Source organism: Sodiomyces alkalinus, assembly GCF_003711515.1.
Source record: "Sodiomyces alkalinus F11 unplaced genomic scaffold SODALscaffold_1, whole genome shotgun sequence".
NCBI lineage: Eukaryota > Fungi > Ascomycota > Sordariomycetes > Glomerellales > Plectosphaerellaceae > Sodiomyces > Sodiomyces alkalinus.
The window spans coordinates 5,215,694-5,236,540 of record NW_021167079.1 but is presented as its reverse complement, the minus strand read 5'-3'; the positions used below and the strand labels follow the sequence as shown (position 1 = coordinate 5,236,540).

At 52.9% G+C, this 20,847-nt stretch overlaps 6 protein-coding genes across 6 annotated transcripts; 2 read left to right on the top strand and 4 right to left on the bottom strand.

The window, feature by feature from the left end:
* Window positions 1–877: 877 nt before the first annotated feature.
* On the bottom strand, window positions 878–3,819 carry SODALDRAFT_327274 (glycogen synthase; the record flags this gene model as incomplete). The annotated part of the gene is made up of 6 exons (XM_028610386.1): window positions 3,701–3,819; window positions 3,333–3,610; window positions 3,152–3,249; window positions 2,823–3,098; window positions 1,203–2,761; window positions 878–995 (listed from the first exon to the last, which is right to left on the bottom strand). Exons 2-6 carry the CDS (start codon window positions 3,412–3,414, stop codon window positions 881–883), a joined length of 2,130 nt encoding a protein of 709 aa, XP_028470908.1. The 5' UTR covers window positions 3,415–3,610; window positions 3,701–3,819.
* Window positions 3,498–4,012, bottom strand: SODALDRAFT_30744 (hypothetical protein). Its single transcript, XM_028609068.1, has one exon. It carries the CDS (start codon window positions 3,957–3,959, stop codon window positions 3,582–3,584), a length of 378 nt encoding a protein of 125 aa, XP_028470907.1. The 5' UTR covers window positions 3,960–4,012; the 3' UTR covers window positions 3,498–3,581.
* A 2,799-nt stretch (window positions 4,013–6,811) lies between these two features.
* SODALDRAFT_327272 (Pkinase-domain-containing protein) lies at window positions 6,812–10,764 on the top strand. The gene is made up of 3 exons (XM_028610385.1): window positions 6,812–8,189; window positions 8,256–9,983; window positions 10,062–10,764. Exons 1-3 carry the CDS (start codon window positions 6,997–6,999, stop codon window positions 10,282–10,284), a joined length of 3,144 nt encoding a protein of 1,047 aa, XP_028470906.1. The 5' UTR covers window positions 6,812–6,996; the 3' UTR covers window positions 10,285–10,764.
* On the bottom strand, window positions 10,529–14,343 carry SODALDRAFT_355294 (hypothetical protein; the record flags this gene model as incomplete). Its single annotated transcript, XM_028613800.1, has 13 exons — window positions 10,529–10,740; window positions 10,816–10,881; window positions 11,061–11,127; window positions 11,274–12,599; window positions 12,640–12,996; window positions 13,046–13,178; window positions 13,247–13,320; window positions 13,409–13,430; window positions 13,525–13,579; window positions 13,711–13,799; window positions 13,984–14,057; window positions 14,135–14,202; window positions 14,241–14,343. The coding sequence occupies 13 exons, from the start codon at window positions 14,341–14,343 to the stop codon at window positions 10,529–10,531; spliced, it is 2,646 nt and encodes an 881-aa protein (XP_028470905.1).
* Window positions 14,241–15,050, bottom strand: SODALDRAFT_375318 (UPF0057-domain-containing protein). Its single transcript, XM_028614743.1, has 3 exons — window positions 14,747–15,050; window positions 14,637–14,678; window positions 14,241–14,562 (listed from the first exon to the last, which is right to left on the bottom strand). Exons 1-3 carry the CDS (start codon window positions 14,790–14,792, stop codon window positions 14,384–14,386), a joined length of 267 nt encoding a protein of 88 aa, XP_028470904.1. The 5' UTR covers window positions 14,793–15,050; the 3' UTR covers window positions 14,241–14,383.
* A 2,675-nt stretch (window positions 15,051–17,725) lies between these two features.
* On the top strand, window positions 17,726–20,270 carry SODALDRAFT_30628 (hypothetical protein). Its single transcript, XM_028609037.1, has 4 exons — window positions 17,726–18,135; window positions 18,231–18,288; window positions 18,429–19,135; window positions 19,309–20,270. Exons 1-4 carry the CDS (start codon window positions 17,977–17,979, stop codon window positions 20,242–20,244), a joined length of 1,860 nt encoding a protein of 619 aa, XP_028470903.1. The 5' UTR covers window positions 17,726–17,976; the 3' UTR covers window positions 20,245–20,270.
* The last annotated feature ends 577 nt before the right edge of the window (window positions 20,271–20,847 follow it).

Here is a 20,847-nt window from a genome sequence, read left to right as displayed (position 1 = left end):
GTCGGCCTGGGTTGACAAAGGACATGGGCGGATTGCCCGACTTGGTCGATATGACAGTTGACTTGCCTTCCCCCACCAAGCGCCAAACACCCTGCTGGACCCCAGTTCCGCCTACCAATCACAGCACGTATAATTTGCACTAAAGTACTGGTTCTCTGGGGAATGAACCCCAATTTGTACCTAAGCCTCTCTGGGCGGTTAGCTGTGGGCTGCTCCTGGCTGTTCCGCCTTAAGACCACGAGGTGCGACCGTTAGTTCTTGCTCGTAAGTGTCGGTTCTTGTTTTCTATGCCAAATAACCGCCGTCCACACCCTGCGTTTACGCTTCTTTGGCTCGACAATCCAAGTTAAGACGGAGAACCACCACAGCCGAGGTCGCTTCCAGGTTTCCCAGTGCCCCAACCAGGATAGGTATGCCGGCTGGGTGTCACTAACGTATGGTCAAAACCAGATCCTTTCTACCATTCCCCGACGCTTCATTGATCGATCGACGAAACCTCAAGGATGAGTAAGTATCTTGTTGATAGCTAGTATCTGCTATGCTTTTCGTACCTCAGTGAATATGCATGACTATGAACGGATAGATCGTTGGAACCATAACCACGAAGAAACATGGCGAGTCTGAACTTGATAAATCCCAAACCTGGTCCTCCTCGTCCCTGCTTAGCTATGCAATGTCGCTGCAGCTTCCATACACTTCAATACCCTTCTCTCATATGCAGTCTGACCACGGCATCCATTGCCCCCAAGTCTTTAGGCACTCATCTCCTGGTGGGACAAGCAGAAGAGGTCTAGCGTTGGCCATCCTGCTCATGCGGCGAACCTTTCAACTCTTCTTCTTGTCCAAGGCCCGTTTTGCATGAACTTCCAGGGGACTTGGCTCAGATACCGTCCTCTTTGGGCTGGAGTGCACCGCCGTTCAGGGTATTTGCAGCCTCTGGGCGCTTGGTTCGGAGCGTCAGCGGGAAAGGGTACTCATCAGGATCTTCCTCCTCTCTATGACGTCTTTTTTGTTAGCATATGGGATACTCCATTTCCGGACCAAGTGGGAAGCAATTTGAAGGGGGGAAAAGTAGAAAAGAAAAAAAAAAGAAACAGAAAAACAAGAAAAGAAAAGAAAAGAAAAGAAACAGAAAAGAAAGAAAAGAAAGAAAGAAGTAGTTAAAAAAAGAAAAAAAAAAAAAAAAAAAGCGGGATTCTTACGGCAACTTCCACGAAACGTAATCTTCAGTGCTCAGGCCTTCCCTACCTTCCTGGAGGCTGGCGAAATCTCCCGGTGTCATCATTCCGGTGCGATCGCGAGGAGATCCCGGCACGGAGAATGGCCGAGAGATCTTCTGCTCCACGCCAAGAATCGCATCTTCCTCCTCCTCCTCGCCCTCAAACGATCCAGGATAGACACGGCGGAGCGCCAGCTGTCTTGCCTTCACGTACTCCATCCCCATCCGCTTCCAGTCCAGGAGGTCGCTGAGCCGCTCCGTTCGATTGCGCTGATTGATCCGCTGCCGTCGGCTCTTTTGGCAGAAGTCCAACATATGCGACGTTAGCATGTTGACCGAATCATCCACGCTCTTGGTCCTCCTGTCGACGATGTAAATTCCGTAGTCGCTCGAGTTTTCGATCAACTCCTCCATGTAGCAACCGAACCCGGACAAATTGGTCGTGATGCTGGGCACCCCCATGACAGTACACTCCGCGGGGGTATAGCCCCACGGCTCGTAGTACGACGCGAAGATGCCCATGTGCGTGCCTCGCACAAACTCGTCATAGTCCATAGGCAGAACAGGGTTAGCCGAGTTCAAGAACTCGGGATGGAACACGATCTTCACGCGGTCCGAAGGGTGATTGAACAGCTGAACCCGCCTAATCTGATTCAGAATGGGGTCATCGTGGTCGTTCATCATATTGTGGGTGACGATTGGTGGAAGCGTGTGCCTCTTCATGGCGAACAGACGTCTCCTGAGGAGGACACGGTCTTGGCTCGTGATCAGCTCCTTCTCGTCGGGTAGCGGGTCGCCATCGTGCCACTTGAGGGAACGTTCAAAGATGCGTTTACCGATACCACGCTCAATGACATCAACCGTGTCCCGGAGCGACTTGATCACAGCCTGCCCCTTGAGCGCTTCCACCGTCAGCGAGGTGGTCTGGGCCGGCATGATGACGAAGGCAACGACCGTCATCTTGCTGCCGGCCAACTTCAGACGGTGATTGAGGCGTGCCAGCGATTCAATGAACATATCGACACCTTTGTTCCGGAACTCGTATCGGCCGGCCGTGAAGAAATAGATCGTGTTTTCCGGTTCAAAATCGTAGTGCCCATAGAAATGACCCCGTACGAAGTCGTGGATTTTTTCTTTGGCCTGCTGATGAAGATTTTGGAATTCGTGAACGGCTGAGAACTTGGTGACATTGAGCCCGTTCGGGAGGACACCGTCAGGCTTGCGCTTTAGGAGGTGTTCGCTCTCGAACGCCGTTATGTGGGAAACCGTGGTAAAGACATCGCATGTGTGGGCAGCCGCACGTTCGATGCAGTACCTATGATAAATGCCGCGCTTGCCTGCCTCGGCATCCACGTCGAAGTATTGCAGGTTATTGTAGAAATCGACCGAGCCGGCACAGAGGTAGCGGCCTAGCAATGTAGCGTGCGTAGTGAATATGGTGGTGACATCGATCCTCCGATTCTTCGTAAGGGGCAACGCGACGCCGGCCAACCATTCATGGAAGTGTGCGATGACGGCCTTTTTCTTCTCGTGGCACACAAACTGGGAACTCACGTCAGTATGTAACCTGGACCTGTGTTACGGAGCGGAGCGGTCCACCCACCTCTCCCAAAAACCACGCAACCAGGTACCCAAAGACGATAGCTTCGTTAGTTTCGTCGTCACTAGGCGGGGAAGGGATGCTGGCGATGTTCCACAAGTCGGTCTTCCATTCGTCCAGATAGCTGTAGGCGGTCTTGGTGTCGAGAAGTAGCACACGAGGTGCGCCTTCGATAAGCCATCTCCCATACAAGACACCGATACCTCGGTCTCTCATCGACTTGATAGTTTTGACGAGCTCTGGAATGGTTGGCTCCAACTCCTCAACCTCCACTGCGGCCTGGGGCTCATTAGCTACCGATGGTGTGATAACTGGTCGTCAAATCTCCTTACAGATTGGTGGTTGAGTGGGCCGATGAGTGTGTATCGATCGCCATATTCGGCCGTAGTGACGGGAGCCTTCGATTTGATCACGGAGTAAATGCCACCCACTATGTCGCGACATTAGCCAACAGGTCAGAATGGGGTGGCCCCTTGCAGAGTCAACGGCCTCTTTGCAAACGTATGAGCTTACCTCTATGTGCGACTTCAGTCGCAATCTCGAAGAGGATGTGGTTTTTAACCTCACGTTGGGGGGCGTCCGAATCTTGCGACATGGTGGCGAGATTGGAAGTGGTGAACGGTTGAATGGCCTGGTGCTGCTTTCTGCTTCTGACAATGCGTCGAGGACAGGGCTCGAGCTTGAGAGTAAGGCTAAAACAACACGAAAAGGAGGACAAATGAATATTCCTAGACTTCAGATAGCTCCTCCAATTGGCAGCCTTCAATGGTCGAACTCGAAACTTTCCGGAGCTACTTGAAAAAAAATTAGTCCAACATGTCGCATCTTTGGCAATCCAGTTATGAGCACTACTCGGTGAAGATGCCCTGTTGGATACCTACATAGACCCCAAAAAAAAGCCGCCTTGCTCAGGCAGGTAATAATTGCAGAGCTCAAGAGGGGAATTAGGGGGAAAGGGATTGGAAAACGGACGAGGGAATCCGTAGGAGGTGAAAAGAATTGCGCGGATAAAAGAGGGGGAAAGCAAGTTTTACGTGAAGATCTAAGGTAAGGTAGCGAGGTTAGTACTCCGTAGGTACGAACAATCGGTACATGAGGTGACGTCTCCTGGTGATGGACAACCATGTCATCCCACGCCATGGCAACCGTCGAGGAAGCTGGGTGGTCCGAACTCTCGACCCACTGCTCCCGAGCTCGGACTGTTCACGAAGAAACGCAGCTTAGCTACCTAAGGTACGGAAGCTGCAAGTTCGTCCTGAGTAATACTCGGTACCTCCAAGGCGTCACATAAATGTGGGTGGATGTCGTGATTGGTGGAGATGGTATCAATTGACTTCGGATCATCAATGAACCAGGGTCTAGACTTTCCACAATAAAAAGAAAAACACAGTTCCGCCCTGAATTCCCTTTCTTCATCCTTAGCACCAGTAATTTTTGCAAAGCTATTGTTCGCTCATTGAGCTTGGTACCTTCCCGTTCGTGCACTAACTATTGTCCGTACCGCCTAGTACACGTGTAGGCCCCCTATCAAACACGACCCGATACGGACCACCCTCCAAGAAGTTGGTGGTACCTTGCGAAAAGTGCGGCGTACCGTACCTTACATAGTGGACTACACCGGTGTGCCACGATGACCTAAAACCATAACGTTGGAAGCTGGTCTCATGGGAATCTTACTGAGCTACAGACCAGCCGAGTTTCTGAATCGACCGTAAAAACGCACAGCTCTCCAGGAGATTGGCATAACATGACGTCATGGAATGCGGGGTTTCGCGCTAAGACAGAGTAAGAATAGTGTCGAAATTGATAATTTGGAGAATTTCTTCGCGATCTCAACAGTACGTACGTAGCAAATACGTTCATTTTGCACTATATACGATATGAGCAGTTGATGGTCAGCCGAGAAATTCATGCCCATATATTGAGTGCTTTGCCACTAATGTCTTCATACATGAGAGCTCCCCACTACGGGACATATTTTCACAAGATAAACCGCAAAATCATTGGGGACTTTTGTCGTATTGCAGGATTGCAATCGTCGATGAAATATAGTCACGTGACATACCAGAGTCACCTGTATCACGTGATTGTGAAGCCAATAACCTAGTTCGTCCAACAGGACTTCTGAATTTCGATCAAGGTTTTGTGTTTTCACCGTGAGCCGAAACCTTGCACACCGCCTGACCACAAACCATCCGCAACGACAACCAGACAAAAGCCCTGGAGAAACCGGGCTAGATTGGCCACACTGTCCTTGCCGTCTTTCTGTCGTTATGTTTATTTCTTCATGTTCTTCTGCGATTTACCAGGAATGGGAACTACTCGAACTTGGCCTGGGTCCTGTACACAGCGCTCACAATCCCGACCTGTCCCATGTGTTGGTTCAGCGTGGCTCCGAAATGATAAATACCAGGGGGCAAAAGAGGGATCTAACCACGTTCCGACGACATCCCACCGACGTGTTGAAGCCGACGGTTCTAGGTAACGGTTGGATTTGGAGGACGACAAGTCCTCTTCCGCTCCGCTGATTTTCATCGGACATGCACTTCCGTTTCGAAACTCACTTGCACACCGTCCTCGGTCCATGCTACATTTCCGTGCCACCACTCGGCCAGTCTCTATTACGCCCCGGGGCTTTGAGCTGGCTGTGCAGCTGTCATGCACAATTGTTGTCGGCCAGCTGATATCGAGCTTGTCCTCAGCCTGTCGCAATTTATCGCCGCGGCTGTCATTCAACCATGTGTATGTTGGGACGCTTGATGAAGGGAGCGCGACAGTGAAGGTAGACTGGAATTGTCCAAGTTTGCTCGAGGAGCGCAACAGAAACACAGCCGCGACCACAATTGCAGACAAGGCAGACAAGCATCCGGCTAAAAGCCTGCGAGGCTTTTGGTGACCAGCCTAGATTTCTGGCCGGTGAGCGTTTCACCTCTGGTCAACCTTCTAATCTACAGTGCCTCGCTCAATGGATTCGACGGCTATATTGCTAGGCCTGTCATCAAGATACTGTGGCTTGGCCCTGTCTCAACACAACAGAGCTCGCCCTCTCCACTTCTTTCCGGGGTAGAGGCGCGTCACCGGCTCTTTTGCAGCGTCACACATCTTGCCCACATCCTGAGTTACCCACACGCCGTTTCCTTTTTCGCCATTCCGCGGCGTCTGTGGCGGTTCGCCACCACTTCTACCGTCTCTACGCAGCCCGCGGGAGAGTAAGGCATGACTACCCGCTAACGGCTCTTCTCTTCGACAGAGGAAGCTGGTTGTGGGTTATGTCGTAGGATAGTAGTTACCTAGATAGGTACCGCTATGACGGTGCTGATCGTGGCCCTGTTACTCACGGCGGTCATGCGATCTGGGAAAAGGAACTGTGGCCCATAGCTATTATTGTTGGAGGGGCAGTGACATAGTTGGGATGGTCATCAAGGACAGCTTTCTCGGTCGAGGGTCGGGATGGGTTGTTGTTAACAACAACCGTCGATGAGTCGAGTTGCGATCTGACTCTGACGTCGCATTGCGGTGGGGTAGCATGGTAGGGACTACGATGGCCTTGCAAGTGCACACCAGCAACCTGGCCATAGCCTGGGTCCCTTCTTCTCGCATCTTGGAGTTGGGATATGATGTCGGGTCTGGAGTGGGCTGTGGCGGGACTGATCCGACTTGATCTTCGCGTCTCGTAGTCCAGCTTAGTGGCTGCCTGCTGCTGCTACAACGCATAGCCAAGGTAAGGCCCTAAAGGATGTGATCACAAGTTCACACCTACCTGGATCTTGGATCCTCGCATTTTCTTTTGTCAACCCCTTTCTTTCCTTCCACAAGCAATCCGAGGCGGTTGTTTCAGCTTCTGACAAATACCGCTTGCTTGTCGCGTTTATTCAGTCGCACTACCCTGTCAATACTTTGCGCTCAGCAGACAGAACATTACGGTTCCTACAAGCTTAAACCTAACAAAAAAAGGTGACAGCTGCATGCCCGGTGTTACTGAGTTTGGGAGAGGTGCATACAATCTCTCTGGGTTCTTTTGGATGTGGTACTTGGCATGTCGTTGACTCGTTGGGGGTCCTGGCCTTGTGGGCAAGGCTGACAAGCGGCACAGTCGTTATCGCTTATCGTGATAATACCTCTCGGCTAAACTCCGGCCGAGCATCACCTGAAAACTCAAATCACGGCAGTCGTTGAGATGGATCCCTCCCAAGCCCAACGTCCCCGGCATGTCGCCATGAACGACGATCGGAGAGACGCCCAAGAGCGCAGAGATCGAGGCAGAGCAGGTCAAGGTGGGATAGTCTCTCGTAGATCTGTATCTCCCACGCCTCATCGACCGCGCAACGACGAAACGGAGAAACAGCCTGAAACCGATCCTAGGGGGACGCAGCTCAAGCATCGTCGATCTTCCGACCGATCGAACCTCCCGATCCACGGGAATCCATCAGAACGTGGGAAAGACAGATCACATCGCCAATCTCGCTCCTCTCGCCGGCGGAACGAGCGCCAAGAAGATCGCTATCAGCCTCCTCGCTCTCGAGACATTGACGACCAGTTCCGGCGTGATCACAGAGGTGGCCGTCAACGCACACGTAGTCCAAGTCCCCGCCGGGGTCGCGGTGGACCTTCGTTATCGCCTTCAACCAAACGACCGAGAAGTCGGAGCTCGGTCTCGCCTGAGTGGGACAGGAAACGGTCGAGGCGAGACGACAGCCCCGGCCGGACTTTACGAACCCCGAGAGACGCGAGAGACGCGAGAGACGCGAGAGACGCGAAAGACGAGAGAGACGACGAACACCCAGATACCCGTGCACCCCGCAATCATACACCTTCTCTGGATCCCGGCGACTCGCGCACGGACTCTAGACAGAAGAGACGACAGGACCGACGTCGCAGTCGATCACGATCCTCGGCCAGGGTTAGATCGGATTCCCGTCGTACAGAGCGGTCGCCCCCTAGCTATCACGGAAAGGGTCACACGCGTGGACGGACTCGATCTCCGCGTTCTGCCTATCGGGCTCGATCCCCCAGACCGCGATCCCCACTGTCCCCTCACGACGACCGTCGTCCAGAACGTCCTCGCCGCCGATCACGTTCCACCAGCAGGGGTTCAGGACATCGAACGAAACAGGGGAACGGACCGAAATCCACTCGAGACGGGCCATCCTCTGGTGCCAATAGCATTGAAGTAAACATGACAGGACGAGGTCATCGCGGTAGCTTTGGTGCCCGGCAGCAGATGCACAGTGCATTTTCCGGTAATCCTGGTTACAATGATCCTCGCCAATATTCGCAATCTCCTCATGTCACCCCCAATCCATACCATAGCTCGCCCAATCATTCGCCATATGGTGCTAGGAATGCTTGGAGCGGCTCTCCCCACCAACAGTACGTGACTAACACTCCCACGAGCTTCTCCCCATGTACCACCAACAGCATGCTAACTCCCGACAGTCAACATCCAGCACAGTATCCGCAGGCAGCCTATGTGCCGCAGAACAATTCACAAGCTCCGTACCAAGCATCTTCATACTCGCCGCCGCCTTCTGCTCCGACGGGGCCAATGCAGCAGTATCCCAGAGGTAATACCTACCGAGGCGGTGGATCTTTTCGTGGCAACCAGTTTGGTTCTGGACGGGCTGGCTACAGATCTGCCAATGTTAAGAATCTTACATGGACTTTGAATGCTCAAAGTTCAAGCGGTCGGGGCTCGCTCGCCCAGGCAGACGATGTGAAGTCACAACTTCCCAGCTCTGCCACGACAAATGCACCAAGCGACAAAGGAGAAGAAGCCCCAGAGGACAAACAGAATCCGTTCCGGCCGTCAATAGACTTGCAGGTCGAAGATAAGACTCCACCAGAGAAAATCGAGGATAAGGAGATGCCTCCTCCCAACCGGCCCCCTCCATCAGGGCCATCCACTCAGTCGGCGGCATCGTCGAAGTTCAGCTTCGCATTTAAGGCGTCTGCGAAGCCAGCTCCGACGGCGCCCAAGCCAGAAATTTCCCAGAAGTTCAACGCTGCACCTCCGAAGCGTGATGCCCCGCCGCAGCCAGACCACCGCCCCCAGCAACCGGATCAGCGATCGCGGGACCCTCCACGTGGAGCTCCGACAGAGCCCGCGTCTGCCAGAGGAAGGCATGAACCGAGGCATCATCCTCCTCCACCCGGCCCTAAACCACCTCCACCCCCGAAGACGCGGACCGTGAAGAAGAAAATGAAGCGACTGAAGCCCCGACAGAGCTTGACTGAAGACTTGGTCAAGTCAGAGTCGGTGTATTTCCGCAAGCCCGGAAACGAGTCTGTGGTAGGCTCAGGTACCTACGGGAAGGTCTTCAGGGGCCTTCATGTCTACACCAAGCGTCTAGTTGCCCTGAAGAGGATCCGCATGGAAGGTGAGAAAGATGGCTTCCCAGTCACGGCTGTGCGAGAGATTAAACTGCTCCAATCTCTTCGACATCCCAACATCGTTCAGCTTCAAGAAGTCATGGTTGAGAGAAACGATTGCTTCATGGTCTTCGAATACCTCTCCCACGACTTGACAGGTCTTCTCAACCACCCAACGTTCAAACTCGATGCGGCGCAGAAAAAGCATTTGGCCAAGCAGATGTTTGAGGGCTTGGACTACCTCCATAACCGCGGAGTTCTTCATCGCGACCTGAAAGCCGCCAATATCCTTGTCAGCAACGATGGGATTCTCAAGCTCGCTGACTTCGGCCTCGCCCGGTTCTATGCCAAACACCACCAGCTGGATTACACAAACCGCGTGATTACCATCTGGTACCGGCCCCCAGAGCTTCTCCTCGGCGAGACTCGATATGGACCGGCGTGCGATATCTGGAGCACGGGCTGCATCATGATGGAGTTCTTCACGCGCCACGCCACGTTCCCCGGTGACGGTGGGGAGATCAGCCAACTAGATAAGATATATAGTGTCATGGGGACTCCGAACAAGGCAGAGTGGCCTGGTTTGGTCGACATGCCCTGGTTCCAACTACTACGACCTGGATACCGTCAACCCAACACTTTTGCTGCAAAGTACAAGGACAAGTTGACACCTGCGGCCTACGATCTCCTCTGTTCCATCTTCAAGTACGATCCGGCCAAACGCCCCACTGCCGCCGAAGCCCTTCAGCACGCCTACTTCACGACTGAGGATCCCGCTCCTCGGCAAGCTGTAGAGTAAGTCTCGATGCGGGAAGGGGGACTTTTATCTGCTTCACCTACCTAGGTATCAAACATGCTAACTGCATATTTTAGATTGGCGACGCTAGAAGGCGACTGGCACGAACTCGAATCAAAACAACACCGACGTGAGAACGAGCGGCGAGACAGAGAGGCGCGCCACGCAGCTCGGGCAAAGGAGAAAGAGCGCAAGCGCGAGAACGACATGCATGATCAACGAGGGGACGTGAAGCGAGTTCATCTTGAGGGGAAACCGCCCCAACCTGTGGACAACATCACCGCAGCCAGAGATGTTTAGAAGGCGAGTGTGGATTCGCAACACCGGTCGTCCCCCCCTCACTCATATGATGTGATCGCATTTTTCGCCCAATATACGGCGAAGAAATTGTTTTACCTTCGGCATCTCAGTCCATGTTCTTTATGGGTATTCAGCATTCTCAAGGCGTGGAGTTAGCGGCGTTATGTACAACCGTCAAGAAGGACTCTAGGTTTTCATGTTCAGGTCAAGCGAATAGTATTTCGGTGATTTCGGTATCGCTATTTTACGCATCTCGGGTGAAGCTACACTCGAAAGGAGCTGGTGTGAGAGCCAGACCAGCATCAGGTGCGTGGGCCAGGCACGAAAGAACAGAACAGTTCATTCTCACTGCTGTAGGGTGAAGATGAGCCGGCGATTGGGTGTCGGTCCAGTCGACGTGAAAGGGTCTGTGGCCTGTATAGTACATCTCAGCAGCTGCATATATGGCCTCCGCCACTTTGATTATCCCCCAGAGATGTTGTGATAACGATGACTATAGGAGTGCGCCTTATCTGTGCTCTTGGGTCGGACCCATGTTGGATTCCTCTGGACAGCAGACTTTGGTAAAACGGAACGGAACGCCAACCCTCTCCCGTCCTCATCACCCTTTGCAAGCATGCTGAAGGTATAAATAACCTCACAACAAGAACACCAATTGCCGTAATTTCTCGAGTAAAGTCTCCGTTTGGTAGGAGATCACACTGGCCGACCTGCCACGAAATTTCCCAAAGATCGTTAACTCCCCCATGCTTGACGCCTGGTAGATTTCCGTCAACCCTCAAAACCCCCATCCTCGAACATGCGAAAACACCATCCGCATTTCAACGCCACCTCCGTATTCGACTAGACCATGTCCGCATGTTTCGAATGGAAAGTTATCAACTCGGCAAAATCGCCCCAATTGTAGCAACACACAGTTTCGGTATACCCGGCGGAACCTCCCAGTCTCCATTGGTTTACTTCTCAACCCCCTTACCCTTTCCCCTCACGTCTGCCGCTGATTTCAGCAATTCTCGCAGACTTCCTTCGGCGTGACTTGGCGATGCGCCCCCTTGGGCCGAAGCAGGGCTGAGAGCCATTACCGGGGGAAGCGACCAAGCCGGCATCCAGCCACTCAAGCCTTCCAGCAAACCTCTTGGCTCGGGGGATTGCGTCTCGTCCCCAGCTTCCAGACGAGGGCCTTCGGTACCTGGCTGTTCGCCGACCTTGTTCGAAGCGTTTTCGTTCACATTATCTGGCTCAGTGCGGACTTCCAAATGGCTTGTCGACGTTTTAGGGAGAGCCGGCTCACTCAGTAGCGTAGACGAAGAATTGCGTGCGGAAGCAGCATCGCTGGCGCTCGGGACCTGCCGAGCGTTTCCTATCATGGCCGTGGCCAGAGATGAGGACTTTTTCCTGGTGAGCTTCCTTCTATTGTTGTCGACTTCTGGGTTCGTCCGAGAACCAGTATTCTCGTTATCGCCTTCCGCCAGATACGCGGAGGCTGTCTGGGCGGTTCGTTCACGGACCTCCTCGGCGATTTCGCTTGCCAGTTTTTCCTTCGATTTTCCTTCCTCAGACGAGCCGCTGGAGGATATGATGGTCTCCAGCGTCCCTATGGCTACACTCCTTCGCTTGCCACCGAGACTCGCTTTCTTGCGGTGCCGTCTGTTGTTCCGCTCATCGTCGGATGACATGGCCTGCAGTGTCCGACCGGTAGCCAGTTGACGCCTGGATGACGCAGAAGCCAGGAATGCTACGCCAGACCCATGAGGCGCGACGTGGACTTCGTATTGGTTACTCAATGAGTAGCGAGACCTGGCGCAGATCTCCGCAATGCGGTCCAGGTCGGCATTGATGTCGCTTTCTCCGCCCTCGGCTTCTAGATTGGCCATCATACTTTTGAAGCTGTAGGCTTCAATGGGCGGGAGCTTGACGGTAGCATCATGGGCCTGAGACCCTCTTAAAACCTTTGCCCTGGCCATGCTCAAAAGGCCATATTGTTGAGCACCAGGTCGCGATCGGAAAGCGACGACACGCCGGACGGACGCTGCGGTGCCAGAAGTCACCGATGTGCCTGGACCATAGCCCGCTTTATCGCCTCCAGTAGCGCTGCGAGTGGCGTTAGACGTCCTGCCGCGACCACCGGAATATGTTCGTACAAGAACGGGCTGGGAGTAGGCGCTATTTTGGGTTCCTGTAGACTTGGCGTAGCGCAGTCGAGAAGGATAATGTGTATTGAGCTCTCTCAGAGCCGAAGTACGGTGAGCGGTAGTGTCATCGTCAAGCGGGATGGGTTTGCCCTTGGCAGTAAAATGTACGAGTGAGGTCGAGGACTTGTTCGATTGGAACAACAGAGGGAAAGAAAGAGGCAACGAGGAGCGTCTTGATCTCTTCTTGGTCGGGCGTGAAATTGGAGAAGTCGAGGTCTTGGGACGACCTGGGGAAGTGGGAGTAGGGTTTTGCTGTTGAGGTGGGCCAGAAAGGTCCCTCAACATGCTTCCCCCGTCCATTTCGGGCAGGGAAGCTCGGCGGGCAGATTATATATACGAGGTAGCTGGGTGTTCTTAGGAGCACCCGAGTCCGTTGTCGACCCGCCGGGGGAGAAAAAAAGGGAGGGGAGGGCACAGGCGCAGGGAGGATCAGATCAGCGGCTGAGTGCGCATAGTACAGAGCGGGCGCTTTGAATCGTATGGTCGAGATGCCGCTCCACAAGACAAGGCACAGGAGTGACTATGAGAATGAATGGATGGCAGTGGCAGTCGAGGAGGCAAAGGGCCACAGAAATGAACATGCATGCGTCGTCTGCCCTTATTCCGAGCTGCGTGTGTGGCATGGGCTTCGTGGCGTCCGCGGACACCTCAACAACACGTTGATTCTGCGGATGCGACGGAGTGGAGATGTAGCATCGACAACTGTGCAGTCAGAAGGGTCCAAAGAGACGGGGTATAATTCGATGTCCCGCAGGCATAGATAAGTGTACGGGGGACGAGAGACGAATCGCGATTCTACGGGGCTGAGGAACGAAGAAGAAGGTGGATGATGTATGGATGGATACTGAGGGGAGAGTAGGAAGAGGAGTGAAATTGCATATTGCAGCGACCCGAGTTGAATGCGTAAAAGTACGAAGTACATTCGTATGTACTATGCGCTGCGGACTGTCGTGGCTGCCGTTCAAAGGGCCAGACGTTGGAATAACAGGGGTCCAGTCAGCGGGGAAAGCAAGCGCAACCAATCAGCACGTTACAGTGTCATTTGGACTGTTTAGTGGGCATGGCACTGTCTCGACTGGCCTTGCTTCCACCATTGTCTTCAACTACTCATAATCAGACCACAATTCAATTGTGTGTCTTCTAAACTTCAGGGCTACAGGAATAAAGGCCGTCTTGGCAGTACTAGAAAATAATTTACGGATTCCAGCTGCTTATTAAGACGGGAGCTGTGAACAGCGAGCGGGACGCCCTGGGAGGTAAGTGTTTCCGAAGATAGATTGACGTGTCCGATGGTTCAGCTCGTCGTCAGCTCGTCGGAGGAATCTGCACCCCGCCGATTATTCACATTTCCGATCAGTTGAGATGGTTTGCCTCATACCTAGTCTCCCTCGGGTTTCTCGTCATCGCGTTGAAGATTCACCTGGGTATCCCTCGGCAGGCCGTTACAGGCTTGCATGTACGTAAACCCAACCCATGAAGATTTTCTTCTTTTTCTTCTTCTTTGCACGGCTTGGGAGTTGCGCATTGATTGGCTTCTGGGAATATGGCACCACACTCCCAGTCTGCGCATACTGGGCTGATCTCAGCGTTCCAGAGAAGCTCGATATATATTCTATTATCCTTTCAGATGCCCCTGGGCCGTGGGAAACATATAAGACAGGCGGATGCCTGTGCTTGTTCCATTTGGACCAGGTGATCATGAATATCTCTCCGGCTTGCGCAAGGCCTCCGGTGCAAAGAACGCATTAGCATTGCACCTCACACGTCCCGGATGAGCTTTCCCCTTGAGTACTTCGAAAGTGACATCGCCAATGTTCTGACCTTTCCGAAGAGACTGAAACCGTCCAACGCCCGGGCCCCCGGCCATCGTGATTTTCCCAGCCATTTCAACATATTTGCCCCGCCATTTACCGTCGTGTACCGCCGCTCTGAACGTTCTCGCTATAGATACCAGGAGCACGACCTGTGATGATCGCACCCTGCCGGATCTGCTCCCGCCGGTCATAGTAAACATATTCGACGTATAGCGCGTGGATGAGGCCTGGCAGGAATCCGAGGATGGTAAGAAGGATGTTGACAATGAAATCTGCAAAGCATATTAGCACCTACGGTTTGCAGTTCGATGTTGGCGGGATCAGACGCTCGGCGGAGGCAACTTACCCATTCCACAGCCGGCCACCGCTAGAACGCCGATGGGCGGCACTGTATGCAGACTTCGGGTTAGCTCTTGTCTCGTAAATTTGGCGAAAAGGAACAACGTTGAAGCGTACCAAAGAGAGTGATGATGACGATGATAACGGCTGAAATAGCACTCATTTTTGCGGTTCTCGGTTCCCCTTTGGTTGTGTTAGGTACGAAAAAAATCGACAACGCTGACTGTGTACTATATGTGGTATGTATGTGGTATGGTGTTCCGAACGTCAAGGTCCTGCTGTTTGATTGTCGTGGTGGTCGGTAACGTACGTGATGACACGCAACGGAAGATATTTGAATGGCAGGAGAGCAACTACAGAGTACCTTATGTACGAAACGACAGGGCAGACCGCGTTGAGAACCCCAGTCTATGAAGTAATGATACCCTCAGTAGCACCATCGATACCTACCTACCTACCTCATTTGATAGCCTCAGCCTGTACACGTACTTCCTACCGAGTCGGGTAAAGGTTGCGCTGGGCAGTCGTCGTCTTCGTCCTCAGTTGCTTTCCATTAAGCCTTGGCTTTGGCTTATATGACGTCAGCGGGTTGAGACTCGGGCTTACCGCGTGATTACGTACAACCAGACTTTTCGTGCTGTGCTGGCCTTCACACCGAGCAGCCTACCATACCTATCCCTGGCCAATACTGCGTAATTCAACCGTTTCCTGGATTCTTCGCTGCCTAATCTGATCGGGGCTCGTCGCCTGCCCTCCCACGTCTTCCAAACTCTAGCTCTGATCCGTGTAGTGTTGGTGGCAGCCCATCCGTCGACACACCTTCGTCTCGCCTTCCTTCGTCTTGGATGCTCGATCTACAGCCATCTGGCTCCTTGGTCGGCTTGTTGGGGTGTTATTTGCATGTCTGTGGTAGATGGAAGTGGTTCACAGCCGTTTATCGATTTCGGTCTTCGCGGACCGGGCTCATACTGTCAGTTCAGTGAAGCGCGCCCAGAACGAACCACGAACCGAAGTGTACAACGTTGATGGGGCGTTGGTCAGGCCCCTATTCAACCATCAGTCCATACACAGTATCGTATTTCACGGCTAGGATGGTAATCCCCTCATGCACATGTATCGGTCGCTTCGAGGAAAAGTGAGTAACAATATCAGCACCGACCCCGGAAACGTTCGAATTTAAACATATGACCGGGTTCAGCTCATGTATACATGGCCGGGCAATAAGTTATGCTTCTTTTTACCTGATTATACCGGGCAGTGAGCCAAGCAACCTCGTACGGTCTGCATATCCAGGGATGAGGATGTCTGCATTTGGACTGATATCGAGGACCCTTAATTAGTAATTACCCACGGAACAAAAACCTGACCCCTATTAATTACCCTATTAGTATATTCGTAATAATCGGATCAAGTCTGATGCTTTTGCGTCCCGGTGACATGGGACATCAAATACTCGCCACGTAGTATGATGCAGGGCCAATTCTCACTACCTTAAGGTAACTAAGGTACATTACCTAGGTACCTAGGTACGTGACTGTTTCACTAAGGTACTCTGAAATCCCGCTCCATCGCCGCCAGTGGACCTTCCCGGGGCCCAGTTAATAATAAGGGGAATTGCTTAGATGGACGCGGAAATCGCATTGTACGGTTCGCGGAGGTAGGACATGGACATAATTACGAAGTCTGTTAAGGTACGGAGTAATTACTGTAGGTATTGGGATATAGAACAGCTGTCATTTACCGTCCTAAGAACTGGCCGGGAGAACTAACTGTTTTCTCTCCTGTATTGTTAGTGGTGTAAGGTACTCTATAGTTATTTACGAATACATACGAAACAGACGGATCCACTCCCCAAATGTATGGATGGACAGAGCGCATAGAGATAATACCTGTACGGAGAACGCTGCGAATTGACTACCTTAGGCAGTTTTGATGGACCTCACAGACTTGCTTGTCCTAGCGAAGCCTTTCCATCAAGCAGATGCACCATGAAGCAGACTTTAACTTGGTCCAGTTCAAAATTGATTCGAGCACCGAGCCCAAGGGGCTCATCTCGCATACCTGCCTGCGTGGCAATGGACGAGGTCTCTAATGGACACCGGCGACTTTTCGGACCAGTCCCTGAATCGTTATCAAGTCACCTTCCGGGGGGTTCAGGGTCTCTGTACCTGGGCAAACCACCGTTCGAAGCTACAAAGGGTGCTTGGTGCTGAGCTACACTGTAATTACCTAGTTCCACGCCGTTTATCCACACCATTTCCCTTCACGTGGAATATTCTTATTTGTGTCGAGGGAACTCAGTACTGATATCTAAACTACCTTAATGTACGGAGTATATACAGGAATTTAGTATCCGTACAGTATCCCAGCGCCTAACAAGGGATTTTTTTTTCAGCGGGAGTAACTACACTTATTGCTTCGGTAGGTACGTCCAGGAGGAATCCCGCAGCACTCCTGACAAACGGCGGTGTATGTAATATTCCATATGCCTCAGGGGATCAAATAGTTGCGAGGCTCTCTGTGAATGGAATAATCCGTCGTGGGGCCACCGTCTACAGAAACACGACGCGACAAAAGATGACGAGTCGTGGTCCTGTCCTTTTAAGACTTTATCTAAGGTACCTAAGGTACCTACGATACCTATCCAGTTCCACCCCCTTTTGCTCACCTCAAATGCACTGTACCAGTACTGTACCTAGGTAGCTAAGGGACCGCAATCCCAAGAATAAGATCTAATACAACAGAGGTACTTTCCCACCCGAGGCCAAACTCCATTTTTGTTCTGACTTGTAGGTACCAAACTACCTGTCTACCTTCGTCCACGCTTGCTTCAGGATCTTCCATTTTCCTCCGGTCTTTCCTCCTCACCTATCTTATTCCTGCCCGTTCCTTTAACTCAACTCCTCTTTCCCTTCCTTTCCAATATTTCCCGCAATTTCGGCGACCAGCGAGGGCCGAGAAAGAACTCAAGAGACGGGGACTGTGTCAATTCTCTTCTCGCCCCCTTTCCTGTGCCTCAACGGTGTGGAAGCTATTGTTACGGCAAAAAAGCACCTGCCCCATAACCGCTTTCTGCAAAAAAAAACCCGTGAAAGCTATCCGGGAAACCGTTCAACAATCCCCAACCGTCATCACCGCGGTTGACCTGGAATTCTCTAGCTGCAGCTTGATTGACGGAGCTTCAGCTTCGCGCCCTGTTGTCGTGGGGGAAAAAAAATATCAAGTCAGGATCGGCCCTGAGATTCTGAGGACCGTTGCATATTTTCTCCCCTCTCCAGCAGTCCCCGACTTTCTACCTCGAGCCTTTCCTTTAACGTCGAAACGGTTCTCCCTTTGCCGTTTCCACAATGTCGGCATCGCAACCGGGCTCACCGCTCAACATCGATCGTTATGTCGTGATTCACGTCGCTACTACCTGCGATGAACACGGCGTCTACGTCACCAAGGATTCCGCCGAGGTCATTGAACTCGGCTGGATCCTTCTCGATGCCAAGTCGCTCGAGGAAGTGAGTGGCTGGCCCTCTACATTTGACCCCTTTCCAAGTCTCTCTCCTTTCGCGCCCTTTTACGCGTTTTCTTTGCTAACGCACCTGTCCTCCAGATCACTCGTGAGAGCGTTCTTGTCAAGCCAATCAACACGCCAATCACTCCGCTTTGCAGTGAGTAGCGCCCCGGCGAGATTTTCTATACCTCCCAACCATCTCCAAGGCATCGACCGGCCAGGTCAGCCCAATATCTGACGAGATCTTTTCTGGAAAATTGATGTAAAAAATTGGAAGGCTGACCGTTGAACTTCTAGCGAGCTTGACCACTTTGACCTGGGAACATGTTAGGAACGCGGGAACTTTCCGAGATGCGATTAATCGCTTCGATGCTTTTGCCAACGAGTACTTGACATCGCAAAATCTCGACTTCGTCTTCGTCACTCTCGACGCTTGGGATCTACGGGTCCAGCTACCCCGCGAGGCTCGTGACAAAGCTGTGGTTCTTCCGCCTTACCTCCAGCACTCGCGAACGTTCGACCTCCGTACTGAATACCAGAGATGGCAACAACACCATCCGGAGTCGCTGCCCTTCGGACCCTCGATGCTCTCCAACATCTGCGCTGCCCTCGAAGTCGAGCCTATTCAGACGAGCGCTCCGATCAAGCATAACCTACCCTTCCATCTTCAAGCGCTGGCCCCTGCATCGCCTCGCCGTGCTATGGAGGAGGCCGTCACGCTCACTCGCGTCCTCCGAGGGCTTATTAGAAAGTCTCAACCGCCCCATGAGCACCCGGATGTCCTCACCCGTCCCATGGATGCACGGGCTGATGTTCGTGCTTTCCTCTCGGAGCGGAGCAAGGTTCTCCACATGTCGGGTCTCCCCCATGATACTACCCAGTCCGAACTCGAGAGCTGGTTTACTCAGTTCGGCGGCCGTCCCATTGCCTTCTGGACTCTCCGTACACCCGAACAACATAAGCCCACTGGCAGTGGCTTTGCTGTGTTCTCCTCTCACGAAGAGGTTCGTATTTCCTTTCTAGCCTTCTGTTTCACATTCCCGATACCCCGCCGACTCTCCTTGTGGGAGAGAGCCTGTGATTTTTTTTTTACGTTCTTCCCGCTCTGTTCTTACCACTCTGAATTTCCCTCAACTCCATTTTCCCAGGTTACTTTTTGGTGGCTAACACAGCACAGGCTGCTGAGAGTTTGTGCATGAATGGTCGCGCTCTGAACGAAAAGGCGATCGAGGTGTCCCCGTCGTCCAGCCGTGTCCTTGACCGTGCTGCTGAGATTTTGACTCCTTTCCCACCGAGCAAGAACCGACCTCGACCTGGCGACTGGACCTGCCCGTCTTGCGGCTTTTCCAACTTCCAGCGACGCACGGCCTGCTTCCGGTGCTCGTTCCCTGCCATTGGCGCTGCCCCGACTGGCGATATGGGATACGGCTACAGTGGCTATGGGCCTCCGCAGATGATGCCCCCCCCTCAGCATCACCATGGCCACATGGGACATGGTGGCGGTCGCATGGGTGGTAGCGGTGTCGTCCCCTTCCGCGCTGGCGACTGGAAGTGTGGTAACGAGGTATGCGGTTACCACAATTTTGCCAAGAACGTTTGCTGCCTTCGTTGCGGCGCCAGCCGTGCCGGCGCAGCCGTCGTGGCCGACTCGGGCGGTTACCCTGCGCAGATGGATGGTTCTTCCAGCTACGGCATGAATCAGGGATCCATGGGCGGCGCTCCTGGCCCCGGTCCTTTCGGCTCGGCGGGAGGAAATTTCGGCTCCAGTGGAGGGTATGGCGGTCAGCATTTTGGCGGCCCTCCCAGCACGTACGCTCTTCCCTCGGGCTTGGGCGGCGGTGCGGCTCCTTATCCATCCTCTCTAAACACCAACCAGTTTGGACCCGCCCCTGGATCCCATTCGGCGGGCCCTTTTGACAGTCGCGCCGCTGAGGCTGCCTTCCAGTCTGCCTCTAATGGACCTGCGTCTGCTGGACCGTCCAACAACTTCTATGCCCAGAATGAGAGCGACCCGTTCGCCTTCCTTTCCAGTGGAATTGGAGGTCTCTCTGTCGGTGGTGGGGATGCCCGCCAGAACGGCGGTTCTGCTCCCCCCAGCAAGTCGCCCGCCTAAATCCTTTCAAACGGTCTTGAGGCCATCATGAGATCGTCTGCTCGTCTCGTGATTACGTTTTGCATTCGACTGGATCGCTGAAATGCGCCCTCGATGAGTTAGAGGACGACTTCATCTGGCGTCGGTCAGCATCCTCACCATCACTTTCAGATTGCGATGAAAGCCTCCCATCCGCTTCTTGTTTTTTCTTTTCTTTGTTTCGAGGAAGTGAATGGTTAGGTTGGGAAGATTCGTGGACCCGGAATATTGTCGGAATACCCCTGGACTCGGAACAGAACAAAAAGTTTGCAAGGCAGGACAAGAGAAAAGGAGTGTTACTATAACCGGACGGAACTCGGATAAGTCCTCGGAGTTGCTTTGTTGTCGACGAGCATTGGTCAGTATACATGGGCTGGCTATCATCTGGAGGGGTTTGGGATCGGATCGTGCATACAGCCTCATGCCCCTCTGGTACGGGCTCGCATGCGTACGGCTTTCATGGTTTGATGGTCCAGAAGGGCCGGATCAGGGGAGGAGAGATGCATAGCGAAGGGAGTGGAAAGAGGGAATATCTTGGCTCGGTGTGATATCTTGGTTCTGTTTTTCTTTTTCTTTCGCGTTCTT

Excerpts from the sequence above, each read along its gene's own strand:
- SODALDRAFT_30744 (XM_028609068.1), bottom strand. The coding sequence starts at position 3,959 with ATGGCGTGGGATGACATGGTTGTCCATCACCAGGAGACGTCACCTCAT.
- SODALDRAFT_327272 (XM_028610385.1), top strand. The coding sequence starts at position 6,997 with ATGGATCCCTCCCAAGCCCAACGTCCCCGGCATGTCGCCATGAACGAC. Across the intron at positions 8,190-8,255 it reads AGCGGCTCTCCCCACCAACA|TCAACATCCAGCACAGTATC; the intron begins GTACGTGACTAA and ends AACTCCCGACAG. Across the intron at positions 9,984-10,061 it reads GCTCCTCGGCAAGCTGTAGA|ATTGGCGACGCTAGAAGGCG; the intron begins GTAAGTCTCGAT and ends TGCATATTTTAG.
- SODALDRAFT_375318 (XM_028614743.1), bottom strand. The coding sequence starts at position 14,792 with ATGAGTGCTATTTCAGCCGTTATCATCGTCATCATCACTCTCTTTG. Across the intron at positions 14,679-14,746 it reads CGTCATCATCACTCTCTTTG|TGCCGCCCATCGGCGTTCTA; the intron begins GTACGCTTCAAC and ends GTCTGCATACAG. Across the intron at positions 14,563-14,636 it reads GGTGGCCGGCTGTGGAATGG|ATTTCATTGTCAACATCCTT; the intron begins GTAAGTTGCCTC and ends TATGCTTTGCAG.
- SODALDRAFT_30628 (XM_028609037.1), top strand. The coding sequence starts at position 17,977 with ATGTCGGCATCGCAACCGGGCTCACCGCTCAACATCGATCGTTATGTC. Across the intron at positions 18,289-18,428 it reads GCCAATCACTCCGCTTTGCA|CGAGCTTGACCACTTTGACC; the intron begins GTGAGTAGCGCC and ends TTGAACTTCTAG. Across the intron at positions 19,136-19,308 it reads TGTTCTCCTCTCACGAAGAG|GCTGCTGAGAGTTTGTGCAT; the intron begins GTTCGTATTTCC and ends AACACAGCACAG.